This window comes from Eupeodes corollae, chromosome 1, assembly GCF_945859685.1.
Source record: "Eupeodes corollae chromosome 1, idEupCoro1.1, whole genome shotgun sequence".
Lineage (NCBI taxonomy): Eukaryota > Metazoa > Arthropoda > Insecta > Diptera > Syrphidae > Eupeodes > Eupeodes corollae.
The window spans coordinates 212253731-212276389 of record NC_079147.1 but is presented as its reverse complement, the minus strand read 5'-3'; the positions used below and the strand labels follow the sequence as shown (position 1 = coordinate 212276389).

Sequence of the window (22659 nt, the reverse complement as noted above, 5' to 3'; positions counted from 1 at the left end):
CTTTGTATTTCTATCGTCAGTTTTACTTTCAGAAAACTCTAGATTTGGTTCAGGAAATATTCATCCAATGACAGAAATATTCAAAGAAAGCTATAACCAACCTGTTAAAGAACTCTAATGATTGTTTTCAATAATTAAAACCTATGATAGTTATAAGTGCCACCTTAGGATTTTTGCTGTGATTCCATTCGAAAGAAATAGCTCAAGTCCCTAATTAAAGCTCACGTGGAGATATTTTATTTTCGTCTAATAAACATTCTTGAAATAGTTCTATTGCTTTTGACCGAAGTTTGAATAGAATTCGTTTTGACCTTTTTTTTAATAAAAAATTGGTATTGGAATAAAATTGGTATTCAAAAAGTTGATATAAGACAAGTTAGTTTTTAGAAATATCCCTAATTTTAATAGCTCTGACGCTGACAACCTCCAGCAGTAGGATGCTTCAACGGACTGTTAAACACTCCGTCAAGGTCCATGTTTGGTGGTGCTTCTCAAACAAAGGAAAATATCAAAAGGCTTTGTTACCATCTGCTAAGCAATAGAATATCAAGAAAAATGAAAGCTGGATCCATCTAGAGGACAACGATCCAAAAAAACGAGTGTAGTGAGTGGAAGGCGCAAAACGATGTTCTCACTTTAGATTGACCATCTCAGTCACCGGATGCAAATCCCATAGAAAATGTGTGGGCTCTGATGCAAATTCAGCTTCGCAGAAGCAAGCCATGTAATTAAGATCAACTTTCCCGACAAATTCGGAATATTTGGAGGCCTTTTCCGGTAGAATATGCACAGAAAAATTGTGGAAAGTTTGCCCCGACACGGTGCTTGGCCATAATTGACAATGCAGGAGATCGGACCTGCTACTGAGGTATTTGTATTGAGTATTGACGACCAAATTATCAATCAATTTGCGAATTTTCGAAAAATCAGTTGTTGTTATTATTTAACAGTGACCACGCTCTTATGTAACAGACTAGATAATATTCCTCCATGTTTTTAGAAAACCTAAGAATTTAAACATTATTATTTAGGTTTAAATTTAAGTTTTGTTAAAGTATGGAGTTCTCTATTCCCTTACTTTAGTTTCTTTTTTGAAGTTTGAATAGATGCGTGGCACACATCAGTTAGTAAGTAAGATAAATCGTTTGTGTAGTTAATTTGTTTGTTGTTCTTCTCGTATGTTTAGAACAATGCCCGTAAAATAAGCTTATTTAACAAGCTTAAAGAAATATCTTCCTACTTTAACTCCTTAAATCTAAAAACCACCCAAACACGTTTGAAACAAAAACAAATAACGAGAAGAGGTTTGGATGCGACTCATACAAAGAACTTTCCATTCGTGTTGTTCTATCGATTGTCTTAAAGTTTAACAAAATATTATTAGCAACATTTTGCGTTAAATAAAAATAAAAGTTCAAAGTCGATGTTTGTCTCTAGTTTCAAAATAATAAAGAAAAAATCACTTTTTTATCAGTTTCTAATTTAGACCAAGAGCTAAATCTTGAAGTTTGTCTAAACTTCGATGCTTTAAAGTTTAAATGTAAGTTTTGGAAGCCTAACCCTTTGTATTGACATAGATTCCAAGATAATACCTTTACATATCTTAATTCATATCATACAACATATAACTCGCGACTTAAATCACGATAGTGAGTATTAATTAAATTTAAACGTCTTTTCAGTTACAATTTCATATTTAGGAGTGAAACCCTTTTAAACATACAATAATTTCAAGAAACTACCCTTACTAAACAATTGTTAAAAAGCTATAAAGTTTTCGAGGCCACTTAGATGTCTGTCATGTACATACTCGCAATCAGTGATTTGAGGGCTTCCCGATGACACCGATTTCAAGTGTTTCCCAAAAGTCTAAAAAAGTTATAAAAAAACGTTTCCGGTGTCCTCTGTAGGATAAATACGGCAATCTACACGTGTGTCGAAACCATATTTGATTTAATATCAGCGAGTCGAAGGCCTTAAGATGCAATACATTTGAAGTGGTCCCTTATTTTTATTATTATTAAAGTTAGTAACAATATTTTCCATACAACAAAATAAGCTTGATTTTTATATCTTTTTTTGTCCCCGAGGTATTCTAGTCGGAAACCAATTTTTGCATATTTTTAAAAGTTTTTAAATTGAAAAATGGATTTTTCTAAAAACAAAAATACCCTATGTTCAATACAATTGTTTGCATTGAATGAAATAATTTTGATTAACTAAAGCCTTTATTTGTATTCGTGACATTCAAGTCGGAAATCATTTTTTCATTTTTTTTAAAAGTCAAAAGTGTAAACACTCAATTTTTTTAAAAGTCTCTTTAGCATTATTTGATGTTAAAATCTGCTAAACAAAATGTATTTAAGGTCAATATCTCCGTTTGTTCTTGAGATATGGCCGATGAAAAAAAGTGTCCAATACAGGCTTACAAACGTTTTCGAACGTACAAACATCTTTTAAAAAACCTTTGATTTAAATTTAAGGGAAACGTCGAGAAATGTCAGTTTTATTTTCAATTCAACAAATCGGACGCTTACAATTATTTTCAATCGGGAGTTTAAAAAATATCAATCGGTCACACTCAAAATATTGGTTGAAACATCTTTTGGTTAAGGCAAGTTATTTTAATGACTTCAAGTCGTTCAATTCGACTGTTTCAATTTTTCAATCAAAAAAGCAATGTGCAGTCAATCCTGCCTGTCAAGGTATCAAAATCATTGTTTTTTACAGCTATACCGAAGTTAACACAATCTTTTCACTTGTAAATTGTTTTATTAAGTACTCCCTCTGAGCTTGCCACTAAACTCTGAAAATGAGCATAGAACGCCAATGCTTTTAAAAACATCAACAAAATGATATCAATAGTTCTTAGTACCTCAATATTCACTTCAAACATTACATAAAATGGTAGCCTTGACATTTCGAAAACCATTGACAATATTGATCCTTTTCCCTCCCCGAATATTCATATTAAAATCACTTAAAAGACATTCCCCTCATTGTGCATAGATGTTAGCATCACTCAACAATAACATGGCATACCCAACTCTTACTCCCATATAACATCGACCTTTTTATTCAAAATGTCAACTGCATGTTTAGAAAATTGAAAGGAAAAAATAAAAATGACCAACTCTCTGTGTTGACATATTGTCATTTCTTTCAAGTTTTCAAAGTAAATTGAAAAGAAAACAGCAACAACAACAAAACTGTGTCATTTTCTAGCGTGTGACAGCTTATCCTATTCAAAGCTACAATTATAATACACGATAGAGTTTACAGCGTGTTAAGATATACAAAATTAATTGAAAAAATATATATGCACATAATTCTATAGAAACAATTTAATTTTTATAGATCAAGAGATAATATATTTAATGCAATATATTCTACATACAAACCTGCCCACTTATGATTGGTTGACTATAATTAACTAAATGACAGGTTCACTGACAATTAAGGCACGAAGTGTCTATTAAAGTAGTGGATATTGTCGTCAACGTTGTTGTTTCGTTTGTCATTGTCATAATATTAAAAATCGTATAAAATAAAAAAAAATGTTTTATGTTTAAAATGTAATTAACACACTATACGACGACGCTACGCGACGCGACTTTACTTTTATATTCTTGAGGGTTGCTCGAAGGTGTTTTGTCGTGATTTTCAGTACTTAAAAGTAGAATAAGCTGTTGGAATTAACAATGTACTATAAATGACTTTGGTGTGTTAGCGTGAATAGTTTCTAAAAGAAAAATAAAACATTAAAGTAGGTACCTAATTTTACGATACCTAAGTTTGCGTTAAACTGCCTTTGTTTTGCTATCGAAAGGGAATGAACGTAATTTTGATGGCTTTGGAGGAAAAATGACACGAAAACGATAGAAAAGTGACGTTAGTCCGTCATTGTTATGTAAGAATTGATCAATAACTTTTCATATTTTTTTTTAATCATGCATTACTGATATTAAGTGGAAATAAGGCCCCTAACTTAGTTTTTGGTAAGGAAGCATATGTAGCTGGTATATACCAATCTTTGGAATATTCTTCCAGTTTTTCTGGCATAAATGTGTCATTGCAATGGTTTTTTAAACACAAAGTATTGAAACGATTTATTTCATTGTTTGAAAAAACATAATCAACAACTTTAGAGAAAAATTAATTTCAATGAAAGCTATAACTGGCTTGAAAAATGTAAGCATTTTGTTGATTGTTCCTTATTTGCGGTTTTTAAAAAGTAATATTGCCTCTTAAAAGTTTTGAGTCTATTTGCTGCTGGCTTAATTTAAACTTCAAAAATACAATACCCTCATTATTTTTAGTGTTTCACATTGTTCTTTATTTACTATTATAGCGAAACTTACTTTAATATAAACTTGGAATGAAATCTGTAGGAATCATTGGGATTCGAGTTATAATATCACGCTTTTCAACTCCGCTCCCGGTTAAGATATTAGCACTTATATTGTTTCTGCTAATTTGTGTGACATGAAGTCTTGTAACGTTACATACTTGAGGGAACATCAAAGTTCCTTTTTGCTACAATTGCACATTTACATTTAACTGTAGCGTCATGTTTAAGGCATTTTGAAGATCAAGCTTAAAACATACAATAAGTTGATAAATACTATGTACTAAATTACAAACATTTTCTGTAATTGTCACATAGCTCTGGCATGGGAATAAATGGAAAAAGATAATAAACGCCTTATGATAGGCAACGACGATATGTCGAAAAGCACCTAATGATGTGCTACTAAAAAAACTAATATATCGAATATCTACATAAATATAAGTGTTACCAGCGAATCTGCTCGAATGAGCTGGGAATGACATACTTACCGCGGTAAAAATTAGCTTACAACAATCCCCAGTGTCGTTACAAGCAGCACCCGAAAAACCATGTCTTCATATTGCTCCGTTGCGACGTTAAGGACGGACAAACAGACAAACAAGCTTACTTTTCCATTCATGATATTATACTATATTAGTACAAGATGATGATGGGTTACATAGGTTTTATCAATAAGGGCGGGCAGATGTTGTGTGCAGATTTCGTGGCTTTTGCTTTATGTCACGTAGTGCCTTTTCTCCGCCGTCCTGCTGGAACCACATGTCGTCTAGGCCGATATGATTCAATTTGAAAAATAAGAAATTAGTTATCAACGTTATGTAGCCTTCGCTGTTGACGGTGACCGCCTCGTTTAAGTTCTCTTCAAAAAAGTACGGACTAATTACGCCTCCTGCCTAAAATCCACACCAAATGGTAAGTTTTTGAGGATGCATTGTGAACCTCGTGTGGGTTGGTATCGTCCTATATATGGTAATTTTGTTTGTTAACACAGCCATTTATCAATTCGTCACTAGAGATGATTTCGGCCAAGATGTTGGTCATCCTCCAAACGATTTGAAGCCCAATCAACAAACAAACTGCGTTGTATATGGTCATGAAATTTGAGATCCTGGGTCAGTTGGATCTTACACGGGTGTAGGCCCGATGCAAAATTCGCAAAGTTGAAGTCTATGAAAGGCCGAGTTCTTGTGCACGGCGAGAAATAGACTGCCTCGGGTTCTGCTGTACACTTTCATGTACCGCGTTCTAGGCCGATCTTGCGTTTCTTGAAAGTACCGGTCGTCTCAAATTTGGCCACCAAACTTTGAAGAGTCGACTGTAAAGGGCCACCACGTATATCACCACCGTAAAATAGGTGCAATGCTAGCAACATTTGCGTTAACGAACATTCATTTTGATGATAAAGTTTTGTCATTTGGACGAGATGTTCAATCGTGTAACTTGCCATGATGATTTGGCATAAACAACTAACTAATAACCAAAAGTTTTGACAGATGTCATCAAAACAAAATGGCCGCAATGGGGTGCCAAAATCTACCTGATTCAATTGAATGTTTAATATTAAGTTGAAAAATTCTTTTTTCAATGCAATCAAATTTAATTTTCCGTCAGGAGTAGTGAACGAAATTTTAGTGACAATTCTCGCAAGATTCGTTTTGTAAGAAGCCTTGTCTTCTGCTCTCTTGCAATTATTGGAATGGATATCAATGATATGCTGCAGCACTAGATATTTAAAAAAACCGCTCCAAAAATTAATGGGACCTAATTTTTAACCACTCTTTGCCGCATGAGGCCACTTTGGCGCCGAATGTCCTATTAGCATGATGTAATATAGCTTTTAACGTTTCTCAATAAATTTGCTATCCAACATTGAAAACATTTTTCAAATCGGATCAGTAGCTTCTGAGATTAAAGTGTTCAAACAAACAAACAAACACACAACATCTTCAGTTTTTTAATATTATAAATAAATAAATAAATAATGATTTGAACTTACATACCAAATTACAGTTGTTCATTAGACTTCTGATGACTAATTTTACATTATTTTATTCTATAAACGGTAAAAAAAATCCCCGTGGCGTGATTAGCATAAAAAGTGTTATAGTGACCCAAATTCAAATGATAGATAATGTTTGCCGCTGACTTTTTTTAGAACTGTTAAAGGGAAACAATTGTGTCATACACTATTGAATATTCTTTATTGGTGCTCCGCTCTTGTCCTTCCTCAATAAATTTGCTAACCAACATTGAAAGAATTTTTCAAATCGGACCTCTAGTTTCTGAGATAAGGGTGTTCAAACAAACAAACAAACACGCAAAATCTTCAAATTACATACAAAATTACAGTTATTCATTAGACTTATCATAACTAATTTACCAACATTTTAGTCAATATGCGATAAAAGAAAATATAATTTACGTCAATAAATGAAAATCTCTGTCCACCTCCAGTGTTAATTAGTTTTTTTGTTCGCCCAATAAAAAAAAAGAATACAACATATCATTAAATAGTGACAACGAAAACTTGTTAAAAATGTCAACAGCACTTGTGTTTTCATTTTCATCAAATGGCTGTGTTCATAAAACCTCATAATTTCTTAGTTTTAATTTTCTTTGTATATTCATTGTGTCGTACTCTGTCCCAAAATGTCACTTAAGGTCGACATATTTTATTTTAATCTCTATTCAGCTGTTAAAAACTTGTCAAACATACAAAACAAAACCCCAATCTCAATCCCAATCCGAATCTTTCTTGTTAATGATAAAGCAAATTTAATTTGTCGTCCCCCCGTCAACGTAACGTAACTCGTTGTCAAAAAAGTATTATTATGTTGTTTCTCTTCTTTGTTTTATTTATTTATCTGTCATCATATATTATGGGATTTATTATTAATTTTCTTAAAACTCTTAATCTATTTTAACAACAACAACACAAATATTTTTCTCTTTTACACAAAAAGAAAAACAGAAAACTACTTAGTAGAAAATCCGCGACACAGTTCCCCAAATCATATTGTGTGTGGTTTCTCTTTCCTATTTATAAACCTGTCACTCTAACCGATTGAAGATGTGCCAACACACTCGTTACATTTTTCTTTTCTTCAATTTTTGTCATTAAAATCTGACATCTGCACTTAAAATTCTGTCAAGGAAATGCATTTGCAACAATCTCATCTCATCTCATCGCTTCACATCGCATCGAATCGCATCGGTCGGATCTCCGGCAAATGTTATTATTTGTTATTGTACACAAGTATAAATAAGACGAGCGCGCACACAGGAAAGATTTTGACGTAAATTTGACAGTGGGCGATAAGTAACGGTCTTGCTGTCAAATAAATTTGCACGCCATTAACACAATATTTGTTGCAAAGTGATTGCAATGCAGTCAAACACCAGAGCACCAGCAGCCGTGCATCCCATGTTGATGTGTTTTGCATTGGGATTGGGATTGCATCGCCATCAAGCAACGTGAGGAACTCACAAACAAAACGCGCTATGCCAAACGCCTTGCACTTCCATAACATTATGATGATGTTCGCGTAAAGTCTTAATTCAGTTAATTTATGGATACAGTAATCCCAAACAGTAGGCATGACTGTCGTAAGGTTAATTGGCGCCCAACAGTGAAATTGAATTTATACGAAGGGCCCTTCTAAATATGGTCCTTAATTACGACAAATATGAAGAATTAATGAAGAAATATAAATTTATTAAAGATGGAGAAGTGCTAAAAGCATGGGCAAGGCCAAATAAGCTTTGATCATATTGGTCAGATAATAATCGCGCCCTTTTCTTCCGTACTGTTTCAATATCGCTCCTGTTTGCTCGTTTGCTTTAAATTCATTAAGACGCCCAGCTTGCTACCGAATGGAATAATGTTGAGTGTTAACTGTTTAAGAAATAAAATTATAGATAGGGGATTTCACCATATTTATTAAAATGTGGTGAGCTATGTTAAGATAGACTATTTTTATGGGTTCTAGATTTGTTTAGTTATTTAACATTGCTAAACACATATTTTAGTAAAATTTTGTGATAATTAATTGCTTTATTAGTTTAATCGCAATAACTAAATTGTATAGTTGGTTAGGGTTGCCCCTTGTCGGGAATATGATAACAACTTAAATTGAATTGTGTGAGTGGTCAATTAGTTCAAAGACGCCGCCGCACTACCATGACCTTCATTTTGGTTGTTTAAAGTTTATTTGTGAAATTAGTCAAGCTCACTTATAGCCTTTTCCAACAGTAGGACACATTGTAGTTGATGTTGACAAATACTCAATATGTTTTGTTTAAGAGGAAAAAGTCTTCAAATTTACTCCTCTACGAAGCTTAGAAATTCATTACATCGATCATTTTGTAATTTTCGCCTAGATCACATTGTTTGGCTCAGGGCATAAACAACCTAAACCCAGAACTTAGAAAAATGATCATTTATTAAACGAGTAATAAATGTTAGTTAGCAAAACTGAGCTCTGTGTCATATTATATCATATGGGAATTTCTAATAAGAGGTTTCATATTTTAGACAGCTTTTATTTTTGAAGCTACATTCGATTTAAGACTTTAAACATAGATTTCGTGAGGTTATTGAGCAGATACAACCACCAACTTAACAATGTTCCATGGACAATTAAACCGTAGCCATGAGGGCCAATTAGCTGATTTCATTTTTATTTATTGTTAATGGCCTGTCTTGCACTTTATTAATACTTATTAGAAGTTTAAAAGAAATGATGAGTTTTAAGAATATTCCATATTTAAATGTATCCATTCCCACTGTAGTGCATTCATCAATGTCTCGTCATCGGTCATCATAAATAATAATAACGAACAACTGACTTTGATAGAAAACCACATAATAAAACGTTTGTTATCTGCGGAAGTCATAAGACTTAATTTACGAACAACTTATTTTATGTGACTTAATAATTTTATATGATTCATTATGTTTGGTTTTTATTATTTTCAATGTGATGATTAAAAAATCCTTTAACGTTTATTTTTGCAAATAAAAAAAAGCAAAAACGTGAACCTCATTATGTTTTTTTTTTAAATTAAAATAATTACTCTAAGTCAAGATTAATTATGTCTTATGTCAAATCGAACGTTAAACTTGATTTTTTTTTGTAAAAAATCGCTTTGACGCAAAAAAATTAACGCATACTCGATTAAAAGAATTATTTAACATTTTGTTTGTTATCAATCTTAGTCTTAATTAAAATTGTTCATGTTTTTAGAATAATCTGTGCAGTAGCGCCCTTTGAGTTTCGTTTCATGTTTAGCGACGACGAGATAAACTCTCTATAACACAGATGTCTTGAAATATGACCATTTTTTCTTTGCATTATCAACGTTTTAAGGGTAAAAGCAACAAGTATAAAAAGACCATCAACACTCTAACTATAAAATTACTTACGTACTAAGGCGCCAGTAAATACGCACTCTTTGTCGGAAGATCTTTTTCAAGAAGATCAGAGTAAAAGTAATAAAAATCCAGTTCCGTCAAAATTTAAAACTAAATTTAATTTACTCGGTTGATATAAATAAATTGTACGTATTTATTTTAATATTGATTTTTAGATCCAGTAACACCTGAAAACTTACTATCGTCAATGTTGACAAAGAAAAGAAAAATTAAGTGAAATAAGAAAACGAATTGAAAATAGTTGAAGTCAAAATTTAAACAAAATGTTTAAAAAATTAACAAATGTTGACGAGTGAAAAACGTTTTCAAAAATACAATTTCAGCCTTAGTTTTCTCAAGTCATATTTTGTTAAATTGTACGAGTATTACCTAAAATTTCCCACTATAGATTTGGTTGGAAAATAAAACAATGTGAGTTTAAATATTTAAACCTTAAAACACGACTTCTGACATAAATATTGATCATTCATAAAACAAAACAAAAATAAAGCTAAAGAAAAATACAAGTGAAAGTAAGTACAAGTCAAATGTGGACTTAACGACAAATCAAACCCAAGCAGAATCTTCAGAGTTCTTGAAATATATTTTATTTGTTTAGCATTTAAATTGTACATATTTTCAATTCAAAAAGCTGTTTATTTTAGTTTTTAAAACACGAAAATTATTCAGATTTCACAACATTCAAAGTCGTATTTTCAAAACTTAAGGACAAGAAAGTACCCGTAGAATGATGCATGGACTGACATGCCAAAGGTCTTGGGTTCGATCCCTGCCTGTGTCATCTAAAGTATTTTTCACAGGTACTGCCTCTTGCGAAAAATTGACAATTCTTCCAAGAGTAATTCTTGTCATGAAAAGTGCTTTCTCAAAATAGCCGTTCAGATCCGGCTTTAAACTGAAGGTTCTTCTATCCCTGATAACATTACTCGAGTACAGAAATGGTTGAGAATTGTTAGTCACTAGGCCTAGTCACCTAGTTCTCAATTGACTGTTGCGCCACCTAAATTAATTAAATTTTTATTTTTAAGGGCAAGAAAATGAAATTGACTTAATTCAACAATTAAGTATAATTTAGTTCCGCCGTTTGGAGCGAAGTTGAACTTATTTTTCAAAGAATATTGATTCATTTCGGTACACCAAACTGATCCTATCACTGATTTCTATCTCAATAATGGGTTTAGGACATGTTGTCCTGTTTTTTTTTGTCTATCTGCCGCTAGCAGTTCAGGTCCGGATTGTTTTCTAAAAGCTACGTAATTCCAAGAGAACCTTAATAATTTCTTACTTAAAAGTTAAGAACTCATTTATGTTTTTTATAATTATCATTATGGAAAGTAAAATTTCCAGAACACTCGGAATATTGTTCCATTGATTATTGACAAAACACATTTATTTACAATTTGGAAGTATTTTGCAGAGTTGAAATTAACTTCCAGCATAATGATGGCCCCAACACTAAGCTTTCTAATAGCTCCCAGTATCATCACATAAGTAGAATTATTTACAGGAGGCATCAACATATTTATCAGACATTCAGTTTCTAATCATCCAAAAAAAAAAAATCAATTTGTATCCAACCATTTTCATTTTAATCCTTACAAGTTTAAACTCATCGCAGCCTTTGTTTTTTTTTTCATTCTGAAAGTAAGCAGAATCTTTTTTGCGGGTCGTCCTGCATTCAGTTCCATAATTTGACACTAACTAGTTTTTGTTTAAAAAGTGTTCTGATATCTCCAAAAGTTAAATCAATTCCGGATTAAAAATCGTGAATAAGACACTCGATTTCGCGAAACTGAACCATCGGATTGGTAACTTTTAAGAACATTTCACCTCATGCTAGTATTTTAGAATTTATTTGTCTGCCAGGCTATGTCAATATGATTCATTACTTTGTTATACTCCCTAATTTACCTAAGTACTGGTCAACGATAAAAAGTTGGGGTACTTTTTGTAGTGACATAGAATATTACGTACAATAACTTTCTGTATATCGCCAATAGTGCTTCGCGATTTCAAACCCAGAAGATTATGTTGAGCTTTCAAATCTGGACAAGAAATTTCATTGCATTCTTTGTTGGAAAGGGTTTCAAATAACATCATCATACTCAAGTAATGATTTGATGTATATTTTATATAAATAAACTAACGAAACCAATCATTATATTGGATCTTGCAACACTTGCCTTAATGAAAACTTAGAGTCAAAGGAGACAACCAAATCGTTTCTTGTAGTAATTCTCTGTTATGGGGTAATTGGATTAGACATTACCTTTCAAACAGTTCAACACAAGTTGTATTGAATGGTTTCAAGTCCGAAATTCATAAAATAAATGGTGGTGTTCCCCAGGGCTGCGTTCTGTCTCCGACCCTCTTCCTTATCTTTATAAACGATTTTTGGTCTGTCACTTCTAATCCATTTAACGATTTCGCTGACGACAGTACTCTCAGCTTTTCATATTCGTTTCTACTCGTAGATTCATATCCTTGTCCTTCAGATGTGAAACTTCAACGGCAGCGTATGATAAGCTTATTAAATTCTGATATTGACAGCATTGTCCAATGGAGAATTATAAACTGTGTAGAATTTAATGCTTACAAAATTTAATTGTGTCTCCTGTCGTCAAAGCGTAACCCACCCCGATGTCGCTAACCATGAGTGGCACTTGCATCCAGGACACTAATTAACTTTTAGTACTCGGTATGTGTATCACAGATCACCTCTTATGGAATGATCACATATTCGATATTGATAAAAATGCTGCTAGATGCTTATGATTTTTCCGACGATACAAGAAATTTGTTACCCCTTCTGATCTGGCTGTAATTTACAAAGCCTTCATTCGTCCAAAGCTCGGATATATCTTTCAAAACAAAAATAAGTATTTAGGACATAATCCAAAAAGAACTTTGAAAGTGATAGGCGATAGACTTATAACGGAACAATTACATCACTCGAACACCGCCCAATGTTTCATGTCTTGCGTTTGTTTGACCGATGTTTTTATAAACAGTGTTCTGTCGGATTAACCAGTTGCAATACCCCCCCCCCCCCCCTCACACATCGTACTTCATTAGTTCACCCTTGAGCTCAGTTTCGGACGCACTGTAAAGAATAGAGATTTTCTTTTGAATCGCACATCGAGAATATGGAATGCTTTACCCAACTCTATTTTTCCCTATCATTTTAACATTCAAAACTTTAAGACCAATGTGCATCGGTATCTCCACTTTCATCCTTCCCTATTTTCCTAAAGCTCGCACTGTGTTTAAACTTTAAACATGTTAAGGGTATTAAAAACCTCTTGAGTGCCCGTCAACTACAAAAAAAAAACTTCAAAAGTATGCGTAAAGTCATAAATTTCCAAGAGACAGAGAAATCTTTTATGACAGTTTACCATGTATCAGTAGGATAAATGGTCGAGATCCATTTGGATATTAAAATAGTCATAAATGGAATTCACTTTGAAAAATAATCGAAGATCATCAACGTATTTGATAAATAAGTTGCCCTTTATGTTCTCATAAATATCATCGATAAATATTATAAATAATAGTGGATCAATATAACTACCCTAAAATATAAGAAGAATTAGAGTCAATCTTAAAACCTTCGGGTTCACAAAGCAGTATGTTCTTTCCTACTGAGTCAAGTGCGTTACTAAATTCTTTGAAAATAGCATCTTATTGCCTTCAACCTTCAATAAATTTAATAACAAAAGAGGAAAAACATGCCAGATTAGTAAAACTTGATTTACCCGCAATATACTCATGTTGGGCGCCATTTAAATGTTCTTTTTCGAATAAAATAAGCTTGCTCTTTACTGAACTTTTGAGCAATCTAGAAATAATAATTAAATAAAAGAGGAAAAACATGCCACCCACTTGATACACCCGAAATATTCCCACGTTGGGCGCCATTAAATCTTCTTTTACGAAGAAATTTAGGTTGCTTCTTAATAATCTTGTGTCTCTGTTATTTTCAACAATGTTTTCGAACCAGACCTATATTATGGGATCAGAAAGAAGATTTTCATCCGTCCAATAAAGATAAGATAAGTTAGAAATAATTAGAAATGGAAATCATGCTCATTTAGAACCTTTTTATTAAGACAAGAGCATTGGCACTAGGAATGTGATTGGGCTTCAGATCCTGTAAACTATTTACATTATTCATAACATGAATCTAGGTGTATTGATCTAATATCCACTCTGAAAGTAAAACAGGGTTTCCTTGTGAAATTGTGTTTATTTGGCGAAAAGTTCGAGTTTTTTTTATCATTCTTTAATCTTCACAAAATGCACACATATTTATTGTCATCTAACGTTTTATCAAGCTTGTAAATGCGATCTCAAGTGAAATTTCACTAAACGCTTTAAAACGTTGGTGTTAATCTATTAGTGTCTAACATCGAAAATCGTTGTCTGGCACCGTAAATGGATGTGCGAGGTGTTTACGGCTACTTTCAAGTAAAAACTTCAAAAGTCTGCAAGGACTTCAAGCAAATGAATGGTTCCAATCACCTGATTGCAGTTAAATGATTGCAAATTTTTCGAACTTCGCTCAGTTTGTCAAAACAAATGTCAGTTGTGGCATAAAAGGTTTTGCTTTAAAAATTAAAAAAAAAAATTATTAAATTTTATGTAATAATAGAAACCTTTTATTTTGAGCAAAATTTTAAAATAGTGAAAGTGAACCTGTTTAGTGAAAAGAATTAAAGAATCCTATAAAACTCGTCCCACAATAAATTAAAAATAACTAATTAAAATCAAAGACAAATATTAAACAAAAATACCCAAAATAAATTAATTCATTTTTTTTAAATAATAAATAAAACATGATGTATTAAGTCTAATATGTGATATGTCACTAAACTCTTTTAAAATGTTTTTTAGTTTGTGGTTTTCATCTTTCCAACAAAAATATTAATTAGCTGATTTTGTGTTTCTTTTTTTTATTTCATTTCATTAAATTATTAAATATATCGTCTTTCACTTTAGACTTCAAACTATCAGGTATCATCTATAAACAAAAAAAGAACATAAATTATATTTTTTTTGTTTCATTTTGAAATTTTGTAGCACAAAGCTAACTTAACAACACTAATAAATAAAGCAAAAATGACTTTGTTTATGGTCTATAAAAATCAATAAATAATTAAGTTATATCGATAACCTTTATAATCCAATCTACTACCTACCTACATACCTATTCTCTAGCCTTTCTATATGCCATGTTTTTGTATATTGAAAGCAAATTAGCTCATAAATTAAATAACTAATCGTTTAATTAATACTGGATCTATTTTGATATTTAAAAGAAACAACAAAAATATTCATCAGATAAAACCCAGATCTATAACTTGAATGAATCTTTTGTGAAAGTATAAAGTGTATATTGTCTTTCACGATCATTAAAAACGCGCATGTTAATTTTTCTTTTTTTTTGTTGTTGTATTTTTGTTTGTTAAATTTTTATGTCAACATTTTAATGTGTATATAGTTATAGTAATGGTTTGTGACGGTATTTTGTATTTTATTTCCTTCAATTTATGAACTTAATAAATTAAAAATACATTTATTTTAATGTTTAAATATTCAAAATGTTTAACGTCTAACATAATAAGCTTAAATCAAATATTTGTAGGAGAAATCAGCACCAATAAATTAATAATAAACAAAGTGAGAGCTTCGATAGGGAATGCAAAACTGTTGAATGCAGGTGATAATCGATAAAATAAATATTGAAAACTAAAGTAAGCTCTCTCTTAGACAGCACCTTGGGGGTTAGATTCTTAATTATTGATTTAGGACCAAATACAATTATGTGAAAAAAAAAAACAAACGTATATATTATATTTTTCCTCGATTTTAAAATCTTTGATTTTTTTTCAAGGCAATAAAACAAAGTAACTCGCTCCGATCTAGTTTACTAAAAAGATTTGGATCATTATTTCTGTTTGTAGCTTTAAGATTCCTTAAATGGTATTGACCATAAGTGCTTGAATCATTTCCGGATTGTTAGCAAACTCGGTTCCCTACCAAATAAAATACCAATGTAGTCAAATTATAGTTCCGAAACGGCTACTTGACTTAGCCAAAACGGCTTATAACAGTGACTTGGAAATTTAATGCACAAAAGATCGATACATGAATATAAACGAACCGTTCAAATCCTCGCATTGGATTTCATTAACATTGTTCTTTTAAATCGACCTTTGATCAAAACGTTGTTTTACCATTCCACAATTCACATCAAACTTTTATTCAAAGTGGATGCATTGGGTAATTGATATAAACGTCGGTTTTTTTAGAGTTCCAAAAACGATAATTTTGTTAGTGAAAAAAATAATTTTTTCCACCAAAAGTCAGTATCTATTTAAAGCCTTAACTAAGAGGAAGAAATATGGATTTGTTTTATACTTCTTGAATTAATTAAACAAATAAAAATAAATTTGATGTTTTATCGTATTTTGTTGTATATAGGATAACATATTCTTGACACTATTCTATACATTTCTACTACTCGTCAGTCCAAAAAATATTACTCCACTTTTCAAGAGTTCATCCGAAATCTTTACAATCATTTTTGCCACTTAATGTTTCAAACTCATTTGATTGAATTTTGCAACAAGTTTTGTTATCAAAAATGCGTGATTTCGATATGTATGACTATTCTTATTTGGATCAAAAACTACCTTTCTAACTGTTTAATGCAATACTGGTGTTCCCCAGGGCTCCCTTTTGTCTCCGACTCTTTTTATTATATTCATAAACGATATTATATTATATTGTGCCACTACTAATCAATAAAACTGTTTTGCTGACGAAAGTACCCTTAACTTTTCATATTCGTTTTTAAATTCACATCCTCAAATGTGGAATTTCAACAGCAGCGTAAGATAAGCTCAGAAAATTAGGATCTCGACAACAGTTGTTAAACGTTTAGAATTTAATGTTTCAAAAACTCAACGCATGGTGCTGTCCATGAGCAGCACTTTTCGTACTTGGTATATATTTATCACAGATGTCCTCTTATAGAATGATCATATACTCGACATTACCAAAATATCTGCTAGCTGACTAGGATTTCTCCGGCGGACGGTGCAAGAAATTTATCATGCCTTTTGATGTGGTTGTAATTTACAGAAGCTTCAATCGTCCATAACTTGTATATTACTCGTATATTTGTCTCTAAAGCAATTTTAAGACTTTTGGATATACTGTCAAACTTCCCTTTAGCGAATTTGCACGGGACCAACAAATTATTCCGTTATACATATGCATAACGCTTATAATAAACTCAAAATTTGCACAATATTTGTTTCTTTTAACCGATTTTTTCTTATATCCTTACAACGGATATAAGAAACAAGTTTCTTATACGAATATAAAAAACAAGTTTCTTATACGGATATAAGAAACAAGTTTCTTATACGGATATAAGAGCAAGTTTCTTATACGTATATACCCTGGAATGCCAAACATTTATCCTAGGCTAAATAATTGACACAATTTAAACACGGTCTTAAAATTTATCAGTATATAAATTAATTTTATTAAACGAAAAAAACACGAAAATAAAAAAATTCACAGCGCAGTTCTTTTTGTACTTTTGTGCATTCTTATTTAAGTCTATATGTATCTACCTAACTTTTCAAAATAGGTAATCATCCATTGTTGTTTGAATCAAGTCTTCCTTGCGCTTCTTGACAAAAATATCTTCGATGTTATGTATGATGTCATCATCACCATCTAAATATCTTTTCAAAACGAAAAAAGCACGCAGAGCTTCATTTCTTCTTGGTTTTGGCCATGGTATTTGCTCCTTTTATTGTTCGTCTTCGATTTGCAGGTCAATTCTTTCAAATTCTTTCTCGTACTTCGTTCAAAATTTCGGTATCGTCCAACTCCCAAAAGCAATTTTCATTTTCCTCACCAAGTTTCTTATATCCAACCAACTTTGCATGAAAAATAAAAGTTTGTGTTTGTTTCTTTTATCAGTGTATTTCTTATAAACGTGTTTCTTATAAACATACAATTCAACATTACAATATATGGGAAAGTTCACGGTGCTTTTGATGAAGTTTCTTCTAAGCGAGGTTTTCTTATAAGCACGTTTCTTATAAGCGATAAATACGTATAGAAAATTCGTTATACAGAAATTTTTTGTTTTTACTATTATTTAAAGAAGTCTTCTTCCATTTTACTTTTTTACAATCGTCTAATAAATTGAGAGATTTGATTAAATTAGTCGGTTCGTTACTCTTCGTCTTCTTATCCAGAAAGGTTCGAAACACGTCAATTAATAAAGAAATTCGTTTTAATGTTGATGACATCTTATCGGTATCCGCCAATTCTTATTGACCGGCCAGTTCTTTTTCATCTCTATCGGAATTTGTGAAAAGAGGTTATGTGTAGATATCAATTCACGTAAGATAACTTGTAAAATATTATACATACCGAAAATAAGTTCAACTCCACGATTTTTCGAAACACCACAGAGAATATCTTCAAATGACGACTGTAGAGCAGGTATATCAGATGATTAAAGGAAGTCATCTTCATCCCAATGAGTCTGCATGCCATCTTTTGAAAACATCTTTTCTAAAACAATTTGCAATTGTTTCTAGTTTGATGTTTACATTCCATACAGCTTAGCTTTCGAACGGCTTATAGCAAGTCCGTGGCCAAAACAGGTTTGCTCTCGTCTATTTGTGTCAATATGTTCGTCAAAATACATTTTCTGTAATGTTGTTTTAAGTTGTAGCTAATGGCTTGGTCCATTGGCTGAAGTAAAGATGCTATGTTGGGAGGAAAATAGGCAAGCTCAATGTTTTTTGTTAATTTATATCATACATTCTAAGGATGCGCCGTGCAGTTATCAACAAAAAAGAGAACCTTCCCCTTTTGCGAAGCAAATTTTTTGTCCAACTTTAAAAGCCATTTTTAAAAATTTCACTTGTCATCTATGCTTTTTTGTTGATTATGAGAATCTACATCCGCAGATTTTACTCCCTTAAAACATCTTGGATTTTGGCCTTCCCTATAACAAGCAATTTAAGCTTCTCCAACCCAGTCATATTGCTTGCTACAAGGACAGTAATTCTCTCTTTGCTCTGTTTTCCATCAAATCATTTCTTATTTTTAAATGCTAGCATTTTGTAGGTAAGCATTTGAAAAACAAACCAGTCTCACCACCATTAAAGATGTCGTTTTTGGTGAATTTTTTTACCAATCGTGACAAAACATTTATAACCCAATCATCACGATCCTGTGTGATGACTTTCCCCACATAGGGTTTTTTGAACGTTTCCGTGCCGTTTCTTAAACTTTTCCAACCATTCTGTACTTGCTTGGAATTCTTCGGTGTCTCATTGCATTGGCGAACTTTTTGGCTTTTTATCTCATCAATGGTCCAGAGATAAGAATATTCCTACCACGAGCGGACGGCGGTTATCCATTTCAGCATTGCTTCATCAATATCCTCGAAAAGACATTTTCGAAGTCTTTTGTGTTTAGTGCTTAATTCCTCACCTTCTACATTTCTTAGTTTTAAGTCAATCCTTCTTCAACTTCATTAATTATCAACAACTTTTTCTTAAGAGAAATGCTACTTCGAGACGTTTTCAATTATATTCACCGAAACCTGAACATAAACTGCCTGCATTTAAAATCTTGGGGAAATCCTCTTATAAGGTTTATTTTTTTCTCTGCATGCTGTTTAAACAATTCGTTATGTTTAAACAAAAACGTATGAGTTTTTGAGATCCAGCAACAAAATTTGTTCGTTGTAAAGCAAAATTGGATTTATGCAAATTCGTTATAAGGAGATCAAAACACACCAAAAAAGTAACCAAAAAGGTGTGTACTCAATCAATGTGTCCTAAATCAATCAATCAATCAATTCGTAATAGAGAGATTTGCGTTATGTAGAAGTTAGTCATACGGAAGTTTGACTGTAATCCAAAAAGAATTGAAAATTATTGCTCAAAAGATTATAATTGAAACCTTTACATCGCTCTATCATGACTTTAGTTGTTTTACGAATATTTCTACAACAAAGATCGATTAAGTAACTTGCTTTCCCTCATACCTCAAAAAATTCAGCCGTGAAACTCGCACTTCCAAGGGTTCTCATTATTTTACCTTTGAGCTCAATTTCGGAGGTCATCGAGAATGTGGCTTATCGCCACATCGTAATGAGTTATCAAGTTAATTTTTTGTGAATTCTGGTGTCCTCTAGGGTAGTCACCTTGGTCCTATACTATTTGTTTTATTTGTAAATGACTTGGTTTCGATCATTTAAAATTCGTCTGTCCTAATGTACATATGCTGATGACATTAAAATTTGTAAAAATATTAACTTTACATCTTTCAAGAAGACTTAAAATAATTCAGGGAATGGTCCAATAATAATCGTCTTGTTTTAAATGTTGACAAAGGTTAAACCATGAGCTTTACACGCAAAAAAGTTCCAATCGTTTTTAGTTTTATGATTGTTTCTTGTCCGTTAAGTAGAATATATGTATTTTCTGACTTGGGTGTTGTCCTAATATTTAATGAACATATTAACTTCATAGTTAAAAAAGCAAATAGAGTTCTGGGTTTTATTAAGAGATGTGGCCGTTATTTCCGTGGTTAGTAGTAAATACCCTTTGTGTACTTTCGCGCAAACTGAACCGCTTAGCTAAATTATTTGTTCTTAGAAATGGAACTTTTCTTCGACATCTTTAGCATTTAAGTCGTGAAACCCTAATACCTTCAGTCTGTCTGAACACCACGTGGTAAATTAAGTTCATCCTTTATCTGTGCTGTTTAATGTAAGAAGGTTTTTATATGCTTTTTCTCAAAAACAAGGTTATGAACTTTCATACAATTTTCCAGTGTAATATAAGTATTTTAATAAGTTGGTTTCTTTTTTGTCTGCTGTGTTTACCACAAATTAGTTTTCTATTCTTCGTTTTTACAAAAATTAGGTGAAAATGTAAAATTCGTTTTATTATATTTAAGTTAAAATTTAAAGAAAAACACATTGTTTTTAATAAAACCGGTTACACAAGTTACTGTATTCTGATTTTTCAAAGATTACATTACCATTTTTACGCTCTGCACTATAATTTTAATATATTTATCAAAGTTGTTTAAGCGTTTAGTGATTTATTTCGTTTCAAGGAGGTATGATACTGTCAGTGCAAAGTTATATAATACACACAAAATACTAGATGACCCAATCTGTATACTGTGATAGTACTGATACTCCCCATTTCTCTGAGTAGTATTAGAAATGACGATTCTATACAATTTTTAGGTAATGATTTCAAAGCAAGCAGAATCCAATTTAAATTAACATGTTTTGTATAAGAACTAAATTAAATTTTTAAATTTTACCAAACACATTAAAAAGTGATTTATGTAACAAACCCTATCAGAAATACATGGTTTGGTCACTCGAATTGTTTTCCTTTAACATGTCCAATATTAACCCTTTTCTCTTCGGGAAAACTAGCTGCTGCAGATTTCTTAATATATTTCCCTTACCTTAATTTTATTCTATATAATATCAACAAAATTCCCAAATAAAAATTGTAACCATTTTATAAAAGAAAAACAACTTATTTCAGCGAAACAACAATCATATAATGCCCATGAACAACAACTATATGATGTCTTCAGGGCATTGCGTTTCTGGATCGTTTCCACTCGACGATGTGGGAACAGCTTCTGTGGTGAGTTTAAGTTTAAATATTCACCCTTATACTTCATCATTATTTCCAACTACCAAACCAAATCTCAAAAAGTAGTCTGTGAAACAGGACACATCCATTTCTCCAATTAAAATTCCTCCTAAAACAAGAAAAATAATTTGCTAACTAAATAAACTCGACTAACAATGTTTGTTAATGAAATACGAAATAAAAGTGGTAAATTATTTTTAACAAACAATAACCATTATTTCGTATAAAACACCTACTCACTAATAAAACACACAAAATTTGACATTTTTTCCAACCAAAGTCAACTAAAAGAGAAACAATCAAAAATTTTCTTGTGAACGAAACGAAAAAAAAATAAATTATTTAAATTATTTTTAAACGATATTATGAGAAATAAATGAGACTCAGCTATATAATTGATTAATTTAACCAAAATGACCACTTGTTCTTTTTGTTTTTTGTTTTTATTTAAAATTTATAACTTTCTGATTATTTGTTTCTCTTTAAATGTCCATCTCATTTTAATTAAACAAAACACGAGCAACTAGTAAAATAAAAATATAAATTCAAACGATACTCAATTTAATTTGACATCAAAAAATTATTTATCATCTTCAAAACCAAATTCAAAAAATAAAAAAAAAAACTTAATAATTTATTCGCCTCATTTGTGTGTTATTTTTTTTTGTTTATTCATTTGAGATGAGACGATTTTAATTTTTGTTGTTGTTTTTTGGTGTATTTGACAAACATACAAAAATTTCACTTTGTATTCATTTAATATTCATAAAGAAGTGATGACATTTTTTGTTTCTTTTTGCTTTTGAATTAAATTATACTGAGCTGACAATCTTTTGAGTTTTGACTAGGCATTCATAGTTAAAAAGATCATAAATTTAAATTAAGTCCGCGACACCACAAATAAATATATTTTATGTCCAGGCATTTTTATACAACATAACACAAAAATTCCAATTAATAAATTAATTTATTTAAAAAAAAAAACTTAAAAAAGTTGAATTTGGGAATTGGGACATGTTTGCATTGAAGGATGGGGTTAACATACATTGAAGGCAGTTTTCAACTATACAAAAAAAAACATTCTTTATGTGTCAAATATTTAATGTTAACAATGTTAAACGTCATATGGCAAGGTCAAA

The 22659-nt window shown here is 31.5% G+C and overlaps 1 protein-coding gene across 2 annotated transcripts in view; it reads left to right on the top strand.

The window, feature by feature from the left end:
• Positions 1-22659, top strand: part of LOC129939072 (zinc finger protein Elbow) — a 70994-nt gene that overhangs the window by 4350 nt on the left and 43985 nt on the right. The window contains exon 2 of one of the 2 annotated variants that reach the window (XM_056046937.1): positions 21407-21511. The exons of the other annotated variant lie outside the window; for it this stretch is intronic. Within the exon in view, the coding sequence (XP_055902912.1) occupies positions 21407-21511 (105 nt within the window). The remainder of the gene's footprint in view (positions 1-21406; positions 21512-22659) is intronic. 2 annotated transcript variants of the gene reach the window in all.